Source organism: Elephas maximus, chromosome 10 (genome assembly GCF_024166365.1).
Source record: "Elephas maximus indicus isolate mEleMax1 chromosome 10, mEleMax1 primary haplotype, whole genome shotgun sequence".
Taxonomy (NCBI): Eukaryota; Metazoa; Chordata; class Mammalia; order Proboscidea; family Elephantidae; genus Elephas; species Elephas maximus.
This window is the reverse complement of record NC_064828.1, coordinates 13,525,243-13,543,526: the sequence shown is the minus strand read 5'-3', so window position 1 is coordinate 13,543,526 and position 18,284 is coordinate 13,525,243. Positions and strand designations below refer to the sequence as shown.

The 18,284-nt window shown below is 40.4% G+C and overlaps 1 protein-coding gene across 7 annotated transcripts in view; it reads right to left on the bottom strand.

Moving 5' to 3' along the window:
* Window positions 1-18,284, bottom strand: part of ZNF106 (zinc finger protein 106) — a 92,169-nt gene that overhangs the window by 46,850 nt on the left and 27,035 nt on the right. For 4 of the 7 annotated variants that reach the window (XM_049897385.1, XM_049897384.1, XM_049897379.1 and 1 more), the window contains exon 2: window positions 10,030-10,115. In XM_049897385.1, coding sequence (XP_049753342.1) covers window positions 10,030-10,083 — 54 coding nt within the window. In that variant the 5' untranslated portion in view covers window positions 10,084-10,115. Of the gene's footprint in view, window positions 1-10,029; window positions 10,116-10,438; window positions 11,017-11,054; window positions 12,929-18,284 lie in introns of those variants that run through there. The other 3 variants (XM_049897380.1, XM_049897381.1, XM_049897386.1) reach the window with 3 other exon arrangements.

Here is an 18,284-nt window from a genome sequence, read left to right as displayed (position 1 = left end):
AGATTAATGTTGTTTCCATGCCTGTTAACACAACACCCATTCTGCAGCCCATGGATCAAGGAGTGATTTTGACTTTCAAGTCTCATTATTTAAGAAATAGTTTTCATAAGGCGATAGCTGCCATAGACAGTGATTCCTCTGATGAATTCAGGCAAAATAAACTGAAAACCTGGAAAGGATTCAACATTCTAAATGCCATTAAGAACATCTGTGATCCACGGGAGGAGGTCAAAATATCAATATTAACAGGAGTTTGGAAGAAGTTGATTCCAACCCTCATGGATAACTTTGAGGGGTTCAAGACTTCAGTGGAGGAAATAACTGAAAGAGAACTAGAATTAGAAGTGGAGCCTGAAGATGAGGCTGAATCGTTAAAATCTCATGATAAAACTTTAACAGATGAGGAGTTCCTTCTCATGGATGAGCAACTAAAGTGGTTCCTTGAGATGGAATCTACTCCTGGTGAAGATGTAAACACTGTTGAAATGACAACAAAGGATTTAGAATTATTACACAAACTTAGTTGATAAAGCAGCAGCAGGGTCTGAGAGCATTGAAAGGAGTTCTTCTGTGGGTAAAATGCTGTCAAACAGCATCTCATGCCATAGAGAAATCTTTCATGAAGGAAGAGTCGATCGATGCAGCCAACTTCATTGTTGTCTTATTTTAAGAAATAGCCACAGACACCTCAACCTTCAGCAACCATCACCCTGATCAGTCAGCAGCCATCAACATCGAGGCAAGACCCTCCACCAGCAAAAAGACTATGACTCACTAAAGGCTCAGGTGATGATTAGCATTTTTTAGCAATAACATCTTTTTTAATTATGGTATGTACACTGTTCCTTCAGACATAATGCTATTGCACACTTACTAGACTACAGTAAAGTGTAAACATAACTTTTATATGCACTGGGAACCAAAAAAACCAAACCCACTGCCATCGAGTCAATTCTGACTCGTAATGATAGGGGTCACTATGAGTCAGAATTGACTCGATGGCAACAGGTTTGGTACGGTTTTGGTTTGGGAACCAAAAAATTCTTGTAACTCACTTTATTGCGATATTCACTTTTTTGTGGTGGTCTGGAACCAAGCCCGCAGTATCGTCGAGGTATGCCTGTATAAGGAATTCACTAAAGCTTATTTCAAAACAAAACAAAAAAAATAACATATAACTTCTCAATTACTTGGTTACTTTTCTGCATAACTTCTTTCTCCACTCAACTGAGAGTTTCTCAAGAGTAAGCTGCAACTCTTACCCACGTTCGTATGCCCAGGGCCTGGCATACAATCTTTAATGAGCATTTTCTGAATGAACAGATGGATACCTCAATTCTAGACAGGAGTCACAGATGTAAGAGTCTTTCTGTGGTAGAAAAGGAAGTTTAAAGAGATGTTTTGAACACTGTGGTGCAATCGTGCCTTCATCTTCACCGTGCACCACTCCATGCTTGATTTGTTTGGTTCCAGGGCTTCTAACAGGTTTGTTCTAGTTCGAACCCCTGCTGAGAATTTGCATTTCTATCCCAGGTATACTGAATCAGTATCTACATTTTTAACAAGATCCCCAAGTGATTCTTACATATAATAAATTTTGAGAACCACTGCCCTGCTAGTGGTTCTCAGAATTGGTCCCAAACCAACAGTATTAGCATTGCCTGGGAATTTGTTAGAAATGCAAATTCTCAGCAGGGGTTGAACCAGAACAAACTGATGTGAAGCCCTGTTTGGTTCTAATGAAAAGTTTGAAAATTTACTAGGTTTTCCTTTCTCCTATTTCACCCACCAAAACCAAAGCCAAACCCTTGACCGTCAAGTTGATTCTGACTCATAGTGACCCTACAGGACAGGGTAGAACTGCCCCATAGAGTTGCAAAGGAGCACCTCGTAGATTCGAACCTTTTGGTTAGCAGCTGTCGCACTAACCACTATGCCACCAGGGTTTCCATCTCACCCACAGTGGGAAGGAAATAAAATCTGTGGGAAAAGCGCCACTTAAAACCACACGTGGGCAGGTGCAGACACACGGAAAAACTCAAAAAGCTGTAAATACCTATCCTTTTGTCACTCGAAAGTATACAGCCAGCATGTCCTAACTAGGGAACAGCTGTTTACAAGCAGTAAAAGAACTGCTGACTTGTTGAGCATTACTATTTACCAGCTCTGTGCTAAGTGCCTTAAACATTTTCTCACTTGAATGGCAATACACTTCTGAGGGAGTATTAATTTCACAAAGACACAAGGAAGTTAACTCATTCATTCAGCAAATATTTATCAAGGGCTCATTATGTGCCAAGTTCAGAGGTAGGCACTGAGGGGATAAGTGTGAAAATAGTCACAGTCTTGCCCTCTCAAAGGATAACCAATGGTCAAACTAGGATTCAAATCCTGGCAGATCTGAAATTAAATTCAATGTTTCAAATACCATGCCACATTGTAAGTACCTACTGCATTGAGATTTTTCATTATATACAGTTTATTTGTCAAAAACAGAACACGACAATCCGTGACTGCTTTAAGTTATCTTCTACTGAAGAAGACAAACAGGGCTGTGATTCAAAACATGGTTAAGTGCCAGTTTTACTGAAGACAACCATCATTTCCTTCCCATCTCTATAAATGCTTCATGTGAAGGGGGCAGCTTTACATGTAACCCCTCCTAACTACAAGTGACTGGCCACTAATTAGAATAAACATTTACAGAGTAGAAAACAAAATCAGTTTGTGACCGAACACTGGAATGAAAAAAATCTGTCAACAATATACAACACCTGCTAAAGTCCCTACGCTTCCTGTTGTTCAAGTTTTCCTTGGGTTACATTGGTATTTGCATGTCAAATTCTCTTTTCTGAACTAATCTGAGTGGGCTCTGTTCCTTGTAACCAAATCATTTCTGACCAAAACAGTATTGATTGAAATGTTATTCCCTCTAATATCAGAACCAAGTCTCTATTCTATTTCAGTTATAAAATGTTATCATTCAAAACTAGTTTTAAAAAAAGGACAAATATTGTATGATCTCACTTACATTAAAAAACAAGAAAAGGCAAATGCACAGAAAACAAACTTTATTAGTGGTTACCAGGGGTGGGAGGGAGAGGGTTAATGGTGATGGAACTAGAGCATTGATTAAGGGTAGGGTTGCACAGCTGATTATTGTAATTGCCGTGAATAAGTTGTACATCTGTAAAAAGTTGAACTGGCAAAAGTCATGTGATGGATACTTTACAATGACCAAAAAAAGAGAGAAAAAAGTAGCTGCTAAGGCTGCTTATGTACAACCAGATGCCTCCTGGGATTTGGTTTCTTGGTGACGGCTTTATTGGACATTCCAATTAATTGGCCTAATAACACATTTAGTGCTTCTGTTCTACCTCCTAATTAAAAGCTTGCAAGAGGCCATCCAACGAACAACAGCTGGCCTCTAGTCCCCTGAAGCAACAGAGGAAGAGTCAGGAATAGGAGGATATGAAATGTGTGGCTAATTGCCTCCATGAACAACTGCCTCTTTTGCCATGAAACCAGAAGAACTAGACGGTGCCTAGCTACCATTACTGAACATTTTCATCAGAGGTTCCATACATGAATCCTGATCAAAAAGGGGAAATGCAAGACAGAATTTCAAATTCTCATGGACTCCAGACTTCCTGGAGCCATGAAGGTTAGATAAACCCTTGAAACTACTGCCCTGAGATAATCTTTAAAACTTAAAACCAATAATCTCCCCGGAAGTCATCTTAAAACCAAGTAATAGTTTAACTTAACTAGTAAAAAAGGTCTACCTTACATAATAAAGGGCATTTATACAAAGCCAATAGCCAACATCACCCTAAATGGAGAGAGCCTGAAAACATTCCCATTGAGATCGGGAACCAGACAAGGATGCCCTTTATCCCCACTCATTCCACATTGTGTTGGAGGTCCTAGCCAGAGCAATTAGGCTACATAAAGAAATAAAGGGCATCCAGATTGGCAAGGAAGAAGTAGAATTATCTCTATTTGCAGATGACATGATCTTATACACAGAAAACCCTAAGGAATCCTCCAGAAAACTACTGAAACTAAGAGTTCAGCAGAGTATCGGGATATAAGATAAACATACAAAAACCAGTTGTATTCCTCTATACCAAGAAAAAGAACATCGAAGAGGAAACCACCAAATCAATACCATTTATAATAGCCCCCAAGAAGATAAAATACTTAAGAATAAATCTTACCAGAGATGCGAAAGACTTATAGAAAGAAAACTACAGTACACTTCTCCAAGAAACTAAAAGGGACCTACGTAAGTGGAAAAACATGCCTTGTTCATGGATAGGAAGACTTAACATTATAAAAATGTCTATTCTACCAAAACCGATCTATACATTTAATGTAATTCTGATCCAAATTCCAACATTTTTTAATGAGATGGAGAAACAAATCACCAACTTCATATGGAAGGGAAAGAGGCTCCGGATAAGTAAAGCATTACTGAAAAAGAAGAACAAAGTGCGCAGGCCTTACTCGAACTGATTTTAGAACCTATTATACCCCCACAGTAGTCAAACCAGCCTGGTACTGTCACAACAACAGATACATAGACCAATGGAACACAGTTGAGAATCCAGACAAAACTCCATCCACATATGAGAAGTTGATATTTGACAAAGGTCCCAAAGCAGTTAAATGGGGAAAAGACCATTTTTGTAACAAACGGTGCTGGCATAACTGGATATCCATCTGCAAAAAAAATGAAACAAGACCCATACCTCACTCCATGCACACAAACGAGCTCAAAATGGATCAAAGACCTAAACATAAAATCTAAAATGAAAAAGATCATGGAAGAAAAAATAGGGACAACGTTAGGAGCCCTAATACATGGCATAAACAGTATACAAAACATTACTAACAATGCAGAAGAAAAACTAGGTAACTGGGAGTTCCTAAAAATCAAACACCTATGCTCATCCAAGGACTTCACCAAAAGAGTAAAAAGACTACCTACAGATTGGGAAAAAGTTGTTAGCTATGACATTTCTGATCACCGCCTCATCTCTAAAATCTGTGTGATACTGCAAAAACTCAACTACAAAAAGACAAATAACCCAATTAAAAAATGGGCAAAAGATATGAATAGACACTTCACTAAAGAAGACATTCAGGTAGCTAACAGATATATGAGGAAATGTTCACGATCATTACCCATTAGAGAAATGGAAATCATAACTCCAACAAGGCTGGCATTAATCCAAAAAACACAAAACAATAAATGTTGGAGAGGCTGTGGAGAGATTGGAACACTTCTACACTGCTGGTGGGAATGTCAAATGATACAACCACTTTGGAAATCGATTTGGCGCTTTCTTAAAAAGCTAGAAATAGAACTATCATATGATCCAGCAATCCCACTCCTTGGAATATATTCTAGAGAAATAAGAGCCTTTACACGAACAGATATATGCACACCCATGTTCATTGCAGCACTGTTTACAATAGCAAGAAGATGAAAGCAACCAAGGTGCCCATCGATGGATGAATGGATAAATAAATTATGATATATTCACACAATGGAATACCATGTATTGAAAAAGAACAGTGATGAATCTGTGAAACATTTCATAATATGGAGGAATCTGTAAGGCATTATGCTGAGTGAAATTAGTCAGCTGCAAAAGGACAAATATTGTATAAGACCACTATTATAAGAACTTGAGAAATAGTTTAAACAGAGAAGAAAATATTCTTTGATGGTTACAAGATGGGGGAGGGAGGGAGGGTGGGAGAGGGGTATACACTAATTAGATAGTAAATAAGAACTATTTTAGGTGACGGGAGAGACAACACACAATACAGATGAGCTCACCACAACTGGACTAAACCAAAAGCAAAGAAGTTTCCTGAATAAACTGAATGCTCCAAAGGCCAGCGTAGCAGGGGTGGGGGTTTGGGGACCACGGTTTCTGGGGACATCTAGGTCTACTGGCATAACAAAATCTATTAAGAAAACATTCTGCATCCCACTTTGAAGAGTGGCATCTGGGGTCTTAAACACTAGAAAGCGGCCATCTAAGATGCATCGATTGGTCTCAGCCCACCTGGAGCAAAGGAGAATGAAGAACACCAAGGACACGAGGTAATTGTGAGCCCAAGAGACTGAAAGGGCCACATAAACCAGAGACTACATCATCCTGAGACCAGAAGAACTAGATGGTGCCTGGCTACAACCGATGACTGCCCTGACAGGGAACACAACAGAGAACCTGAGGGAGCAGGACAGCAGTGGGATGCAGACTCTCAATTCTCATAAAAAGACCAGATTTAATGGTCGGACTGAGACTAGCAGGACCCTGGTGGTCATGGCCCCCAGACCTTCTTTTGGCCCAGGACAGGAACCATTCCGAAGCCAACTCTTCAGACAGGGATTGGACTGGACAATGGATTGGAGAGGGATGCTGGTGAGGAGTGAGCTTCTTGGATCAGGTGGACACTTGAGACTATGTTGGCATCCTGCCTGGGGGGGGAGATGAGAGGGTAGAGGGGGTTAAAAGCTGGCAAAATGGACACAGAAAGAGAGAGTGGAGGGAGGGAGCCGGCTGTCTCATTAGGGGGAGAGAAATTGGGAGTGTGTACCCAGGTGTACATAAGTTTTTGTGTGAGAGACTAACTTGATTTGTAAACTTTCACTTAGAGCACAATAAAAATTAAAAAAAAAAAAAAGGTCTGCCTTAGCATTAGGCTCTTCTAAGAACTATCTTTATGGAACCAAATTGACAACAATTCGAAAGAGTAGATAGGATCTTAGGGGGCAGTGAATTTATGTTAATGGAGGAAAAACTCAGAAGGAGGGTGAGAATAGTTACACAACTTGAAGAATATAATCAGTGTCAGTAAATTGTACATGTAGAAATTGCTGAATTGGTGTATGTTTTGCTGTGTCTATTCTCAACAACAAAATAAAAAAAGCTATATATTAAAAAAAACACTTTTAACATGACTTTTGCTTTTCTAAAACACTTCATTAATCTTTTCCTAAATTTACATGTGAAATACTCCCCATCCTGCTCCCAGGAATGAATGCAAGTAGTGAGACAACTAAGTTTTCGAAATATTTTGGGAAGATCCACAGGCATAGAATTAAAATCATAGTCCCAAATGCATACCTTCTTAGATACCGTGGTCCATTTGATTCTTCATGTATTAATCAGTACAGGTAGTCCCTGACTTACAACACATTCAAGTTACAACAAACCACACTTAGGACTGCTGTTTTTCTTTACATCTTATCATTAGTGATACCAAAACCCAGTGATATGTCCTACATATGTTAAGATTTATCTGTATATGTAATGTTTCCAATCCTCAAAGACAAATAAAGATCAGCTTTATAAAGATATTGATAATAAGAGACAATAATAATGAAAGCCTAAAAAAAAAAAAAAGAGGGGTTGGACGTACATCAGAAGCGACTTACAATGGAGTCATCAGAACGGGACTCCGTGGTAAGTTGGGAACTACTGGTACTGTGTTTAAAAGAGGAGAGGGAAAGAGAAAGAAAAAGGACTTCGTGGTTGAACAAATTTGGAAAACATTAATACAAAAATTAATATGAGATTATCAATCTTTCATATGCTAACGGGCATCAGGACACTCAGGGGTATAGGATATACATTTTCCCTGTACTTAAGTCACTCTAGAACCTTTCCTCCTCCGAAGTGTATTTGGAGAAACCAGGGTTACACTAGTTTGGAAAACACTGCTTCAAAGTAAGTTGCTCATTCTATCCAAAAAAGGTTGAGTTATCATTTCCAACTAACCCATTCTGTTAGTTTCTTAGGCCCTATTAATCTTAACACTTAAGTCATGTCATTCCTGCAATACGCAATACGGGAGAAGTCAGTACAATATGAGCAAGGCAAGAGAGGACACTGGGAAAAACACAGGAATAAAGGACAAATATGGTAACTACTATAGAACAGCATAGACAACCCTGCAACAAATACATCAGCAAACAATAATCTATGAATGGCTACACAGATATGCCAAGAGGTGAGGGAAGGTAAGGGAACACACCCACCTGCAGATACAGCAGTGGAAATTTCTAAATACCTGACTGTAAGAGTTCCTCATTTATTAATATAGACAAGGGAGCACACAAGTGGCAGCGTCAGGGAAGCCTCTTAGACATCACTGGATACCTCATGAGATGAAGTTCCCAGGCTCAAAGGCAAACGACCATAGACTTGGGAGACTTCTATGTCAATTGGCATACAGTCTTAAAGACAATGTTCTCCATTCCACTTTGGTGAGTAGCATCTGGGATCTTCAAAGCTTGCGGGCGGCCATTTAACACACAACTATTGGTCTCTTCTAGTCCAGGGCAAAGGAGAAGGAAAAAAACTAAAGACCCAAGTGAGCAATTTGTCCAAAGTACTAATGGACCACATGAACCACAGCCTACATGACCCTGAGGCCAGAAGAACTAGATGGTGCTAAGACTGGAAATACAACAGAGGGTCCCAGATAGAGTGGCAGAAAAATGCAAAACAAATGATCAATTTCCAAAAAAGACCAGATGTGCTGGTCTGACAGACACTGGAGTAACCCCCGAAACCATGGTCCCCGGACACCCTTCTAACTCAGACTTGAAGCTGCTCCAGAAGCTTACCTTTCAGCCCAAGATTAGGCAGGCCTATTTTTTTATAAGACAAACAATAACATTCTGTGAGGAATGTGCTTCTTAGGTCAACTAAGTATATGAGATCAAATGGGCAATACCTGCCCAGGAACAAAGAGGAGAAGGTGGGAGGGGACAAGAAAACTGGACGAGTGGATACGGGTGACCCGGAGGTGGAAAGGGAAAGGGGGAGGGTGCTGACACAATGTAGAATTGCAGCCAATGCCATGAAACAATTTTTGTGCAAATGTTTGAATGAGAAACTAACTTGCTCGGTAAACTTTCACCTAAATCACAATAAAAAAAGAAAAACCGTTATCATTCCTTTTGCTTAGAAACCTACTTTCCCTAAGGTACAAGAAGATAACTCCAGCTCTTGATTTAACTTCATTATGATTCATGGGAAAGTGTGAAGAAATGAAAATGTTTTTTAAACCCAGAGTAGAAGAAAACTAAAAAGACTTAAAATGGCAAGATCACGAGATATCACAAAACAAGGTGCTACCCCGTGAAAGCCTGACACCACACCTCGAGCCCTGCCTACCTAGCTCACACTTTCTCCATTTCCCATTTCCTTTCTACCTGAAAGTGGCCATAAGGAATTTTTATTTATAGAATTTGTATAAATTGTGGTTTAAATTTTTAAAACTGGAAGAACAGAATGTCCCTCGTTTCTCTTAAGCTATTTTAATCCTAGATATCTTTCAAGGTTCACTCGCTACTTCCCTGGCTAACCTAGCCCATAACAGTCTTCCCAGTTATCTGAATTTCCAAGGACAATCCAGAGCATCTGAAAAGCAGAGAAAAAACTTCTCAATATTTAAGCTAGCAGCACTACCATGAAAGCAAAGGGTAAAGGCAAGAAAGCCCAAAAGCGACGTGAACTGCAGCTGATTTCCAGAAGGTGGTTTAGTTGTTAAAAAGGTCTGGTTTTCTTTGAGCAACATCCCCACCTCATGGACACCTAGGATATTGTTAATACCATCTCTGATGTGCTGCACTTTTCACAACCAAGGGCACAAACAGAATGTAGGTACATAGATAAACTCTTCATAAAATATATATTCTTAATCAGAAAGTAGTACAACTCAAGTAACCTGAATTTTAAGGTACTTTCTCTAAGTGGTTCTCTAAAACTAACTAAATTTCTCTATATCATCTGTGCTTGGGTATCTCCGGTTTCTGGGCAGAAGTTAATAATATAGCTACCGGCTTATGGGACAATAGTGAGAAAGAAACCAGTGGAATGAGGTCTGGGAAAGACGCGTAAGTAAGATGCTGTTAAAAGCTTCTACCAATCTACAAATCCCATATGGATGTCTCTGACAAACAGTCATAATGCTCAGATTCTCTTCTCCCAATGTTACCTTTTTTGAGCTGTACACAATGTGGCACAATATGCATTTCCGTTCTCGTACCATAGTGACCAGATCTGAAGCACTCAGCGTCACACCTGCAATGAGGAAGTAACATTTAGTAATCTTTTTCTTCCCCCCAGATGTCTTCTTAAATACATCTTAACACAGCCAAAAACAGCATCTCCTTCACCTCCACCCAACTCCTCCCCAGTCTTCCCATTTTGGTAAGTGGAAATTCCATTTTTCCAGGTGCCTGGGGCAAAAACTTTGGGAGTCACCCTTGATCTCTTCCTTTCTCACCCCATATCCACCGATGTCAGCATATCCTGTCAGTCCTACCTTGAAATACATCTAAAATCCAATCACTTCTCACTACCCAGAGAGTCTATCATCTCTCACATGGCATTAGCCTACTTACTTGCCTCCCTACTTTCCCTCTTGTCCTCTTTATCATCTGTTCTCCAAACAGCAGCCAAAGATTCTCAGAACAGGACTCTTAAAATTTAAGTCAAATCATACAACTCTTCCTTTCAAAGGCTTCTCACCTCACTCAGAAAATGCAAAGTCCTTGCCACAGGCTACAAAATCTGTCTTCTTCTCACTTCCTCTCTGCTTTCACTCCCTACCACTCTCCCTCTATCAATCCGTCCCATCACACCAGGCATTCTCTCATCTTAGGGCCTCTTCATTTTCTGTTCCCTCTGCCTGGAATAGTCTTCCTTAAGATGTCTGTATGGTTCTCACAGCTCACTCATTTCCATCAGGTATCTAAAATTTTATACTTTTTGCCCCTAGTACTTCCTCTATCCTCCTATTAACTTGCTTAATTTTTTGTATAGCCCTGTGGTAGATTCTGTTTCCATAGACAGTCACAACAAAACCCCCTATCCCATATGCTCTTTTGCAATGTGATCTTGCCATCCTCATCAAAAGTGTAACCCATCTCCCCTCCTGTCTTAGTTATCTACTGCTTCTATAACAGAAATACCACAAGTGCAACAATGACTTTAACAAAGAGAAATTTGTTTCCTCACAGTAAAGTAGGCTGAAAGTCCAAATTCAGGGTGTCAGCTCTAGGGGAAGGCTTTCTCTCTATGTCAGCTCTGGAAAAAGGTCTTTGTCCTCAATCTTCCCCTGGTCGAGGAGCTTCTCCGTGTAGGGACCCTGGGTCCAAAGTGCACGCTCTGCTCCAGGCACTGCTTTCTTGGCTGGTATGAGGCCCTCCCTCTCTGCTTGCTTCCCCTTTCTCTATATCTCTTGAGAGATAAAAGGTGGTGCAGGCCACAACCCAGGGGAACTTCCTTTACATTGGATCGGGGACTTGACCCGGGTAAGGGTGTTACAAACCCACCCTAGTCCTGCTTAACATAAAATTACAATCACAAAATGGAGGACAATCATACATTACTGAGAATGATGGCCTAACCAATTTGACACATATTTTGGGGGGACACAATTCAATCCATGACACCTCCCATGACCTCTTTTGACCGGTAAAATGTGGTAGAAGTCATGCTGTATAATTCTGAGGCTGAGCCTTAAAGAAACCTGCAGCTTCTGCTCTCACACACATGGAACACTCCCTCCTGGGACCCAGCCGCCATGCTGTGAGAAGCCCAAGTCACTGGGAGGGGACACGTGGAACACTCCCTCCTGGGACCCAGCCACCATGCTGTGAGAAGCCCAAGTCACAGGGATGGGACACATGGAAAAGAATTGAGGCCCCAGATGAGCACCCAAACAACAAACAGGACCAACCAACAGCTTTAAGAGAGCCATACTGGGTGTCCCAGGCCCAGCTGCCAGTGAGAGGACTCAAGCAAGACCAAAGGTGACCATCCAGATGAACTCTTGCAAACCAAAGAGCTGTGAGAAACAAAAAATAGTTATTTTAAGCCAGTAAATTTTGGGGGTAGTTTGTTAGTTAGCAAGATATGTCTAAAACAAGCATCTTTTTCTGACTGACACAGTGTATATGCATCTGTTATTCTGTATCTTTCTCAATTAAAATATAAGTTTCATAAGAACAGACACTTTGTACATTTTGTTCACTAGTAGAGTTCTGGGAGTCCCCGGGTGGTACAAGAAGTATTTGACTGCTAGCTAACAGGTTGGTGGTTCAAACCCACCCAGAGGCTCCTTAGGGGACAGGCCTGACGATCTGCTTCTGAAAGGTCACAGCCCTGAAACCCTATGGAGCAGTTCTACTCTGCACCCACAAGGTCACCACGAGTCAGAATCGACTCGACGGCAACTACCAACAGTCGAGTTTTAGCACTTAGAACAGTATCTGGCATATTACAAAAACCCACTGCCATCAAGTCCATTCTGACCCATAGCAACCCGACAAGACAGAGCTGCACTGCCCCATCGAATTTCCAAGCAGTGCCTGGTGGACTCAAACTGCTGACCTTTTGGTTAGCGGCCAAACTCTTAACCACGACACCACCAGGGTTTCCCTGGCATGTTATAGGCTCTCCATAAATATTTGTTGAATTGTACCAAACGGCACTATCTTAGGTCACTAAATGTGAGATACTAACGTATTTTCCACGAGTCCCTGCTAAAGCTGCCCTATAAAAAACCATATACAAGAATTTAATTCCACTCTTCAAGCAGCATTGTTTTCCCCTCCATATACACAACACCATATAGAATACATATACTGCATCCACACCTGGGATTGGTTTCTTAGGAGACCTTAAAGCTGTGACATAATGAGATTATAAACTACCCTAGTTTAACTTGGGTAATTCCTAGACCACATGAGGAAGGACGAATGAGAGAGGCACGAGGTTCTCTACTTTTCCTGATCATAACACTACTGAATGCCTGAAACATCCAATAACAAAGTTCAAAACATCAAAGTAAATAGACATTTAAGAAAGCAGAATGTCACCAGCTACCCAAACAAAAAATATACCTTTATGGATAGGTGCAGTATTCTTTATGCTTCCAGTATATAATAATAGTCTAATCCTCGTATTAACACAAATCACCCTGTCAGCGTATCATAGCATACTTATTCTTTTAGTTTCCTTATATTTCAGCATTTACCTCAACTTTAATTACTATCCATGTGCAGTATTTTGTTATTTCGTTCAACAAATATTTATTGAGCATAAGCACTGCTCTAAGAGTTAGGGAAACAATGATGAAGAAGATACGCTCAGAAATGTTTTAAATACTGCTTCAAGTTATTAACCATGCAGGCAGAAGAGGAACCAAAAACTTAGAGGCAATGACATCAGAGAAAAAATGTGACTTCACGGCAGAAGCAACAGCAGTTACTGTAAAGCCTTTATATGTTCACTCAGTTGAGAACTAAGCACTAAAATACAAACCGTACTTACATTTAACAAAGCCAAAGGTATCAACCCCTAGTAAATGGATAAAGAAATAAAACTATATAATAAAAATATTATCTATCAACATTTAACCAAAGACCTTCTCTTTTTAAGAGCCTTGGTGGTCCAAAGGTTAAGCGTTCAGCTGCTAACCCAATGGTCAGTGGTTGGAAACCACCAGCAGCTCCGCTGGAGAAAGATGTGGCGGTCTGCTTCTGTGGGGATTTACAGCCTTGGAAACCCTATGGGACAGTTCTATTGTATCCTATAGGATTGCTATGAGTCGTAATTAACCCAATAGCAAAGGGTTTGGTTTAGTTCTTTGGTTCTCTTTTTATTTTTCTTCCTTTCGCAAGCTCCATGTTTCTAAAGGTATTATCCACTAATTTGCATATATCACATAAATACATTTTCATTTCCTCAAAAAAATGAAGTGTAACTGCTAACTAAGTATCTACTCAATAAGAAAGACTTAATATCTAAACATAGAATTGATATGATTCCAGCCAAAGGCAAAGAAACTTTCATTTGTACATCCTCAAACTGGGAAAACACATGATTTTATTAAGCTTTCTGAAATACTGAAATTAGCTCACAGCCTCTAGATGGGAACCACTGCTCTCTCCACAGGCCTTAAAAAGGATTAGAAACCAAGGAAATACAAACCATTCAACTCTGCAATCTCAACTAAGGTGCTTGAGAGGTTTCATTATACAAGTCAAACCAAAACCCAAACCCACTGCCGCTGAGCCGATGAGACCCTACCAGACAGAAGCAGAACTGCCCCACAGGATCTCCAAGGCCGTAAATCCTCACGGAAGCAGGCTGCCACATCTTTCTCCCATGGAGTGGCTGGTGGGTTTGAACCACTGACCTTTCAGTTAGCAGCCTGGTGCTTAACCACTGCGCTACCAGGGCTCCTTACACAAGTTAATTAAGTGTAAATAAACAATTCAACAACTGCTACCCTCACTTTAACCACTTTATATTTTCTCCATCTCAATTAAATATACCCACCATGAAATCTTTCAACTTTTCTCCAGATAACTATGAGAAATACCTACATGAATCCCTTACTAATAACTTAGTCCTAAAGGAGCCCTGGTGGTGCAGTGGTTAAGAGCTTGGCTGGCAACCAAAAAAGGCCAGCAGTTCAAATCCACCAATCACTCCACGGAAACCCTATAGGGCAGTTCTACTCTGTCCTATAGGGCCGCTAGGAGTCGGAATCAAGCACCTTAGTTGATATTGCAGAGTTGAATGGCTTGTATTTCCTTGGTTTCTAATCCTTGTTAAGCAAGGCCTTTAGAGAGAGCAGTGGTTCCCATCTAGAGGCTGTGAGCTAATTTCAGTATTTCAGAAAGCTTAATGAAATCATGTGTTTTCCCAGTTTGAGGATGTACAAATGAAAGTTTCTTTGCTTTTGGCTGGAATCATATCAATTCTATGTTTAGATATTAAGTCTTTCTTATTGAGTAGATACTTAGTTAGCAGTTACACTTCATTTTTTGAGGAAATGAAAATGTATTTATGTGATATATGCAAATTAGTGGATAATACCTTCAGAAAGTTTTTTTTTTTAATATCTTAAAAGTCCTATAATAAATACCCTCTCTAAAATTCCTAACCACTATTTTGTCAATACAATTACCATTCTCCTTAGGCAAAATCATATTATGTCTGATTCTTTTCTTTTAGCCTGTCATACGTAGTCACTAAGTCCTGACGAATTTCTTTCATTTCTGTTCTCTATTCCTCTATTATTCACTAATCTGCAAATATTACATAAATGCATTTTAACTTCCTTAAAATATAAAAAAGAGTAACTGCTAGCAAAGTATCTACTCATAAGAAAGACTTAATATCTAAACACAGAATTGATAAACCTGCATGACCTAACTTCTCTTCTTCTCCCTCTGCCCCTCCTGCCCTCAGTACAAAACCAGTTCTAAACCCTAATGGTACATCAGAATCACCCATAGAGTTTATTAAAAAGGAACACAGTTATGCAGGCCCCAGAGCAGAACTTTTGAAGAATTAGAATCTCCAGAGACCTTATTTTGTATTTCATTATGCTCCCACCATCCTTACACATGGGTAGTCACTCAAAAGTTACTTAAATTGATGAGCAAGACAACTTTCCAAGTAACCACTATCTCATAACACTGCAGTCCATCTCAAATATCCATGTCACAAATGTAAAATGGTACAACCACTTTGGAAATTGATTTGGTGCTTCCTTAAAAAACTAGAACTACATTACGATCCAGAAATCCCACTCCTTGGAATATATCCTAGAGAAATAAGAGCCTTTACACGAACAGATACATGCACACCCATGTTCACTGCAGCACTGTTTACAATAGCAAAAAGATGGAAGCAACCAAGGTGCCCATCAATGGATGCATGGATAAATAAATTATGGTATATTCACACAATGGAATACTACATATCAATTAAGAACAATGACAAATCCGTGAAACATTTCATAACATGGAGGAATCTGGAACGTATTATGCTGAGTGAAATTAGTCAGTTGCCAAAGAAATTTCCTGAATAAACAGAATGCTTTGAAGGCCTGTGTAGCAGGGGCGGGGGCTTGGGGACCATGGTTTCAGGGGACATCTAGGTCAATTGGCTTAATATAATCTATTAGGAAAACACTCTGCATCCCACTTTGGAGAGTGGCATCTGGGGTCTTAAACGCTTGCAAGTGGCCATCTAAGATGCATCAATTGGCCTCAACCCACCTGGGGCAAAGGAAAATGAAGAACACCAAAGACACAAGGTATTTATGAGCCTAAGAGACAGAAAGGGCCACATAAACCAGAGACTACATTAGCCTGAGACCAGAAGAACCAGATGGTACCCGGCTACAACCAATGACTACCCTGACAGGGAACACAACAGAGAACCCCTGAGGTAGCAGGAGGGCAGTGGGATGTAGACCTCAAATTCTCAGAAAAAGACCAAACTTAATGGTCTGACTGAGACTAGAATGACCCCGGAGGTCATGATCCCCAGACCTTCTGTTAGCCCGAGACAGGAACCATTCCCAAAGCCAACTCTTCAGACAGGGATTGGACTGGACTATGGGATAGACAATGGTACTGGTGAAGAGTGAGCTTCTTGAACCAAGTAGACACATGAGACTGTGTGGGCAGCTCCTATTTGGAGGGGACATGAGAGGTCGGGGGGTCAGAAGCTGGCTGAGTGGACACAAAAATAGAGAGTGGAGGGAAGGAATGTGCTGCCTCATTAGGGGGAGAGCAACTAGGAGTATATAGCAAGGTGTATGTAAATTTTTTTATGAGAGACTGACTTGATTTGTAAACTTTCATTTAAAGCACACACAAAAAAAAATCAATGTCACAGAGATCTCTCTCCAATTACTATATAATTCAAGGCAGTAAAACACCTTTCAGTGTCAAGGAACTTTAGTCAAAACATTGTCACATTATTCCTTTTTATTGTAAAAGCAACTTGCAAAATAAGCAAGAACAGTCAGAGAAGCTATTTGATAGTAGGTATATATATATTTTTATATTTGGTCTCCCTAATCTTACTACAAAAAAGGGACCTATCTTTTTATAAACCTCGTAACACTCAGTACAGGTGGCTGGGTGGTGAAAATGGTTACATGCCTGACTTCCAGCTGAAAAGCTGGTGGTTGGAACCTACCTAGAGGCACCTTGGAACACAGACTTGGCGATCTGCTTCCAAAAGGTCACAGCCTTGGAAACCCCGTGGGGCAGCTCTACTCTGCACACAAAGGGGGGCCGGGAGTCGGAATCAACTCCACGGCAACTCACAACAACATTCAGTACAGAAACTCATGAGTCCTTAACAAACTTGAATTCTGACATATTTAAAAAGTCAACCCAGATTATCCACGGCAATGATATTCAGGAAAAAGTGACTACTGTTGGTTTGTTTTGTGGTGGGCAGTACTGAGGGTTAGAATCCCTTTTCCGAACTCCACAAATGACTTTCTATGCCCCACCTTAACCCTCAAAGAAAACTACCGGATCTCTGGTGGGCAAGACAGCGCAACAGGGTAACAGCGTTCAGCTACAGAGCAAGTTTTTGCCACCGAGGTTGCCCACGTTCTAGAACAAAGACATGACTGGCACTTTTGGGAGGTCCTTACTCTGCTAAGGGGGCCTCACCTAAAGTTCCAAGTCTCCTAGGTAAGAGAGGGTTCTTTAAGAAGCTGACAGCAAGAGGTCAGGAAGTATCTGCGGGCCCATCCACCTAGGACCAGAGCTTCAAAGGTTTATTCTGCGGAGCTGTCCGTTTTGCTAGTTTTCCAAAGGCAAGTGATTGGTGGTTTCCTGTATCTAGTATCTCTAAGTGTGAGTTCACAGGCATTTTACTCACCAGCATTCCTACTTTATATATCATCTGCCCTAACACAACACTTAGCAGTACATACACCAACCACTCTCTATCAGTAAGCACAGGCCTAAAACAGAGACAGGAAGTTTGGGCTATGACTCAGGGAAAAAATGATTTACTAGGTAGGAGTCCAGCCTCTAGCAAATGAAGCTGTACTTATTACCCACCACCAGACAAGAAAATGGACAACGTACAACACAGTCTGGTTCCTTAAGAGAATCAGAACTAGCGTCAGGTTACAATTCCTTACTCAATTATGGAACCGGGCAAGCATTATGCCCACAAGGAAAAATAACAGAAAGAAGCTGAGATAATACCAACCCTAACACGGGTAGTAACATGGTAATAAAAACACTGGTAAAAGTTACCATCATATAACAGAGTAAGTCATAGGCCCATAGGCTGTTTTAAAAGTGTAACTTAGTAGCTTGTACAAACACTGTTTTAAAAGTATAACTTAGTATCCTGTTGGTATTCTTAACAAAAAGATTCTTGACATTCCTGTATTTAGCAGTATAA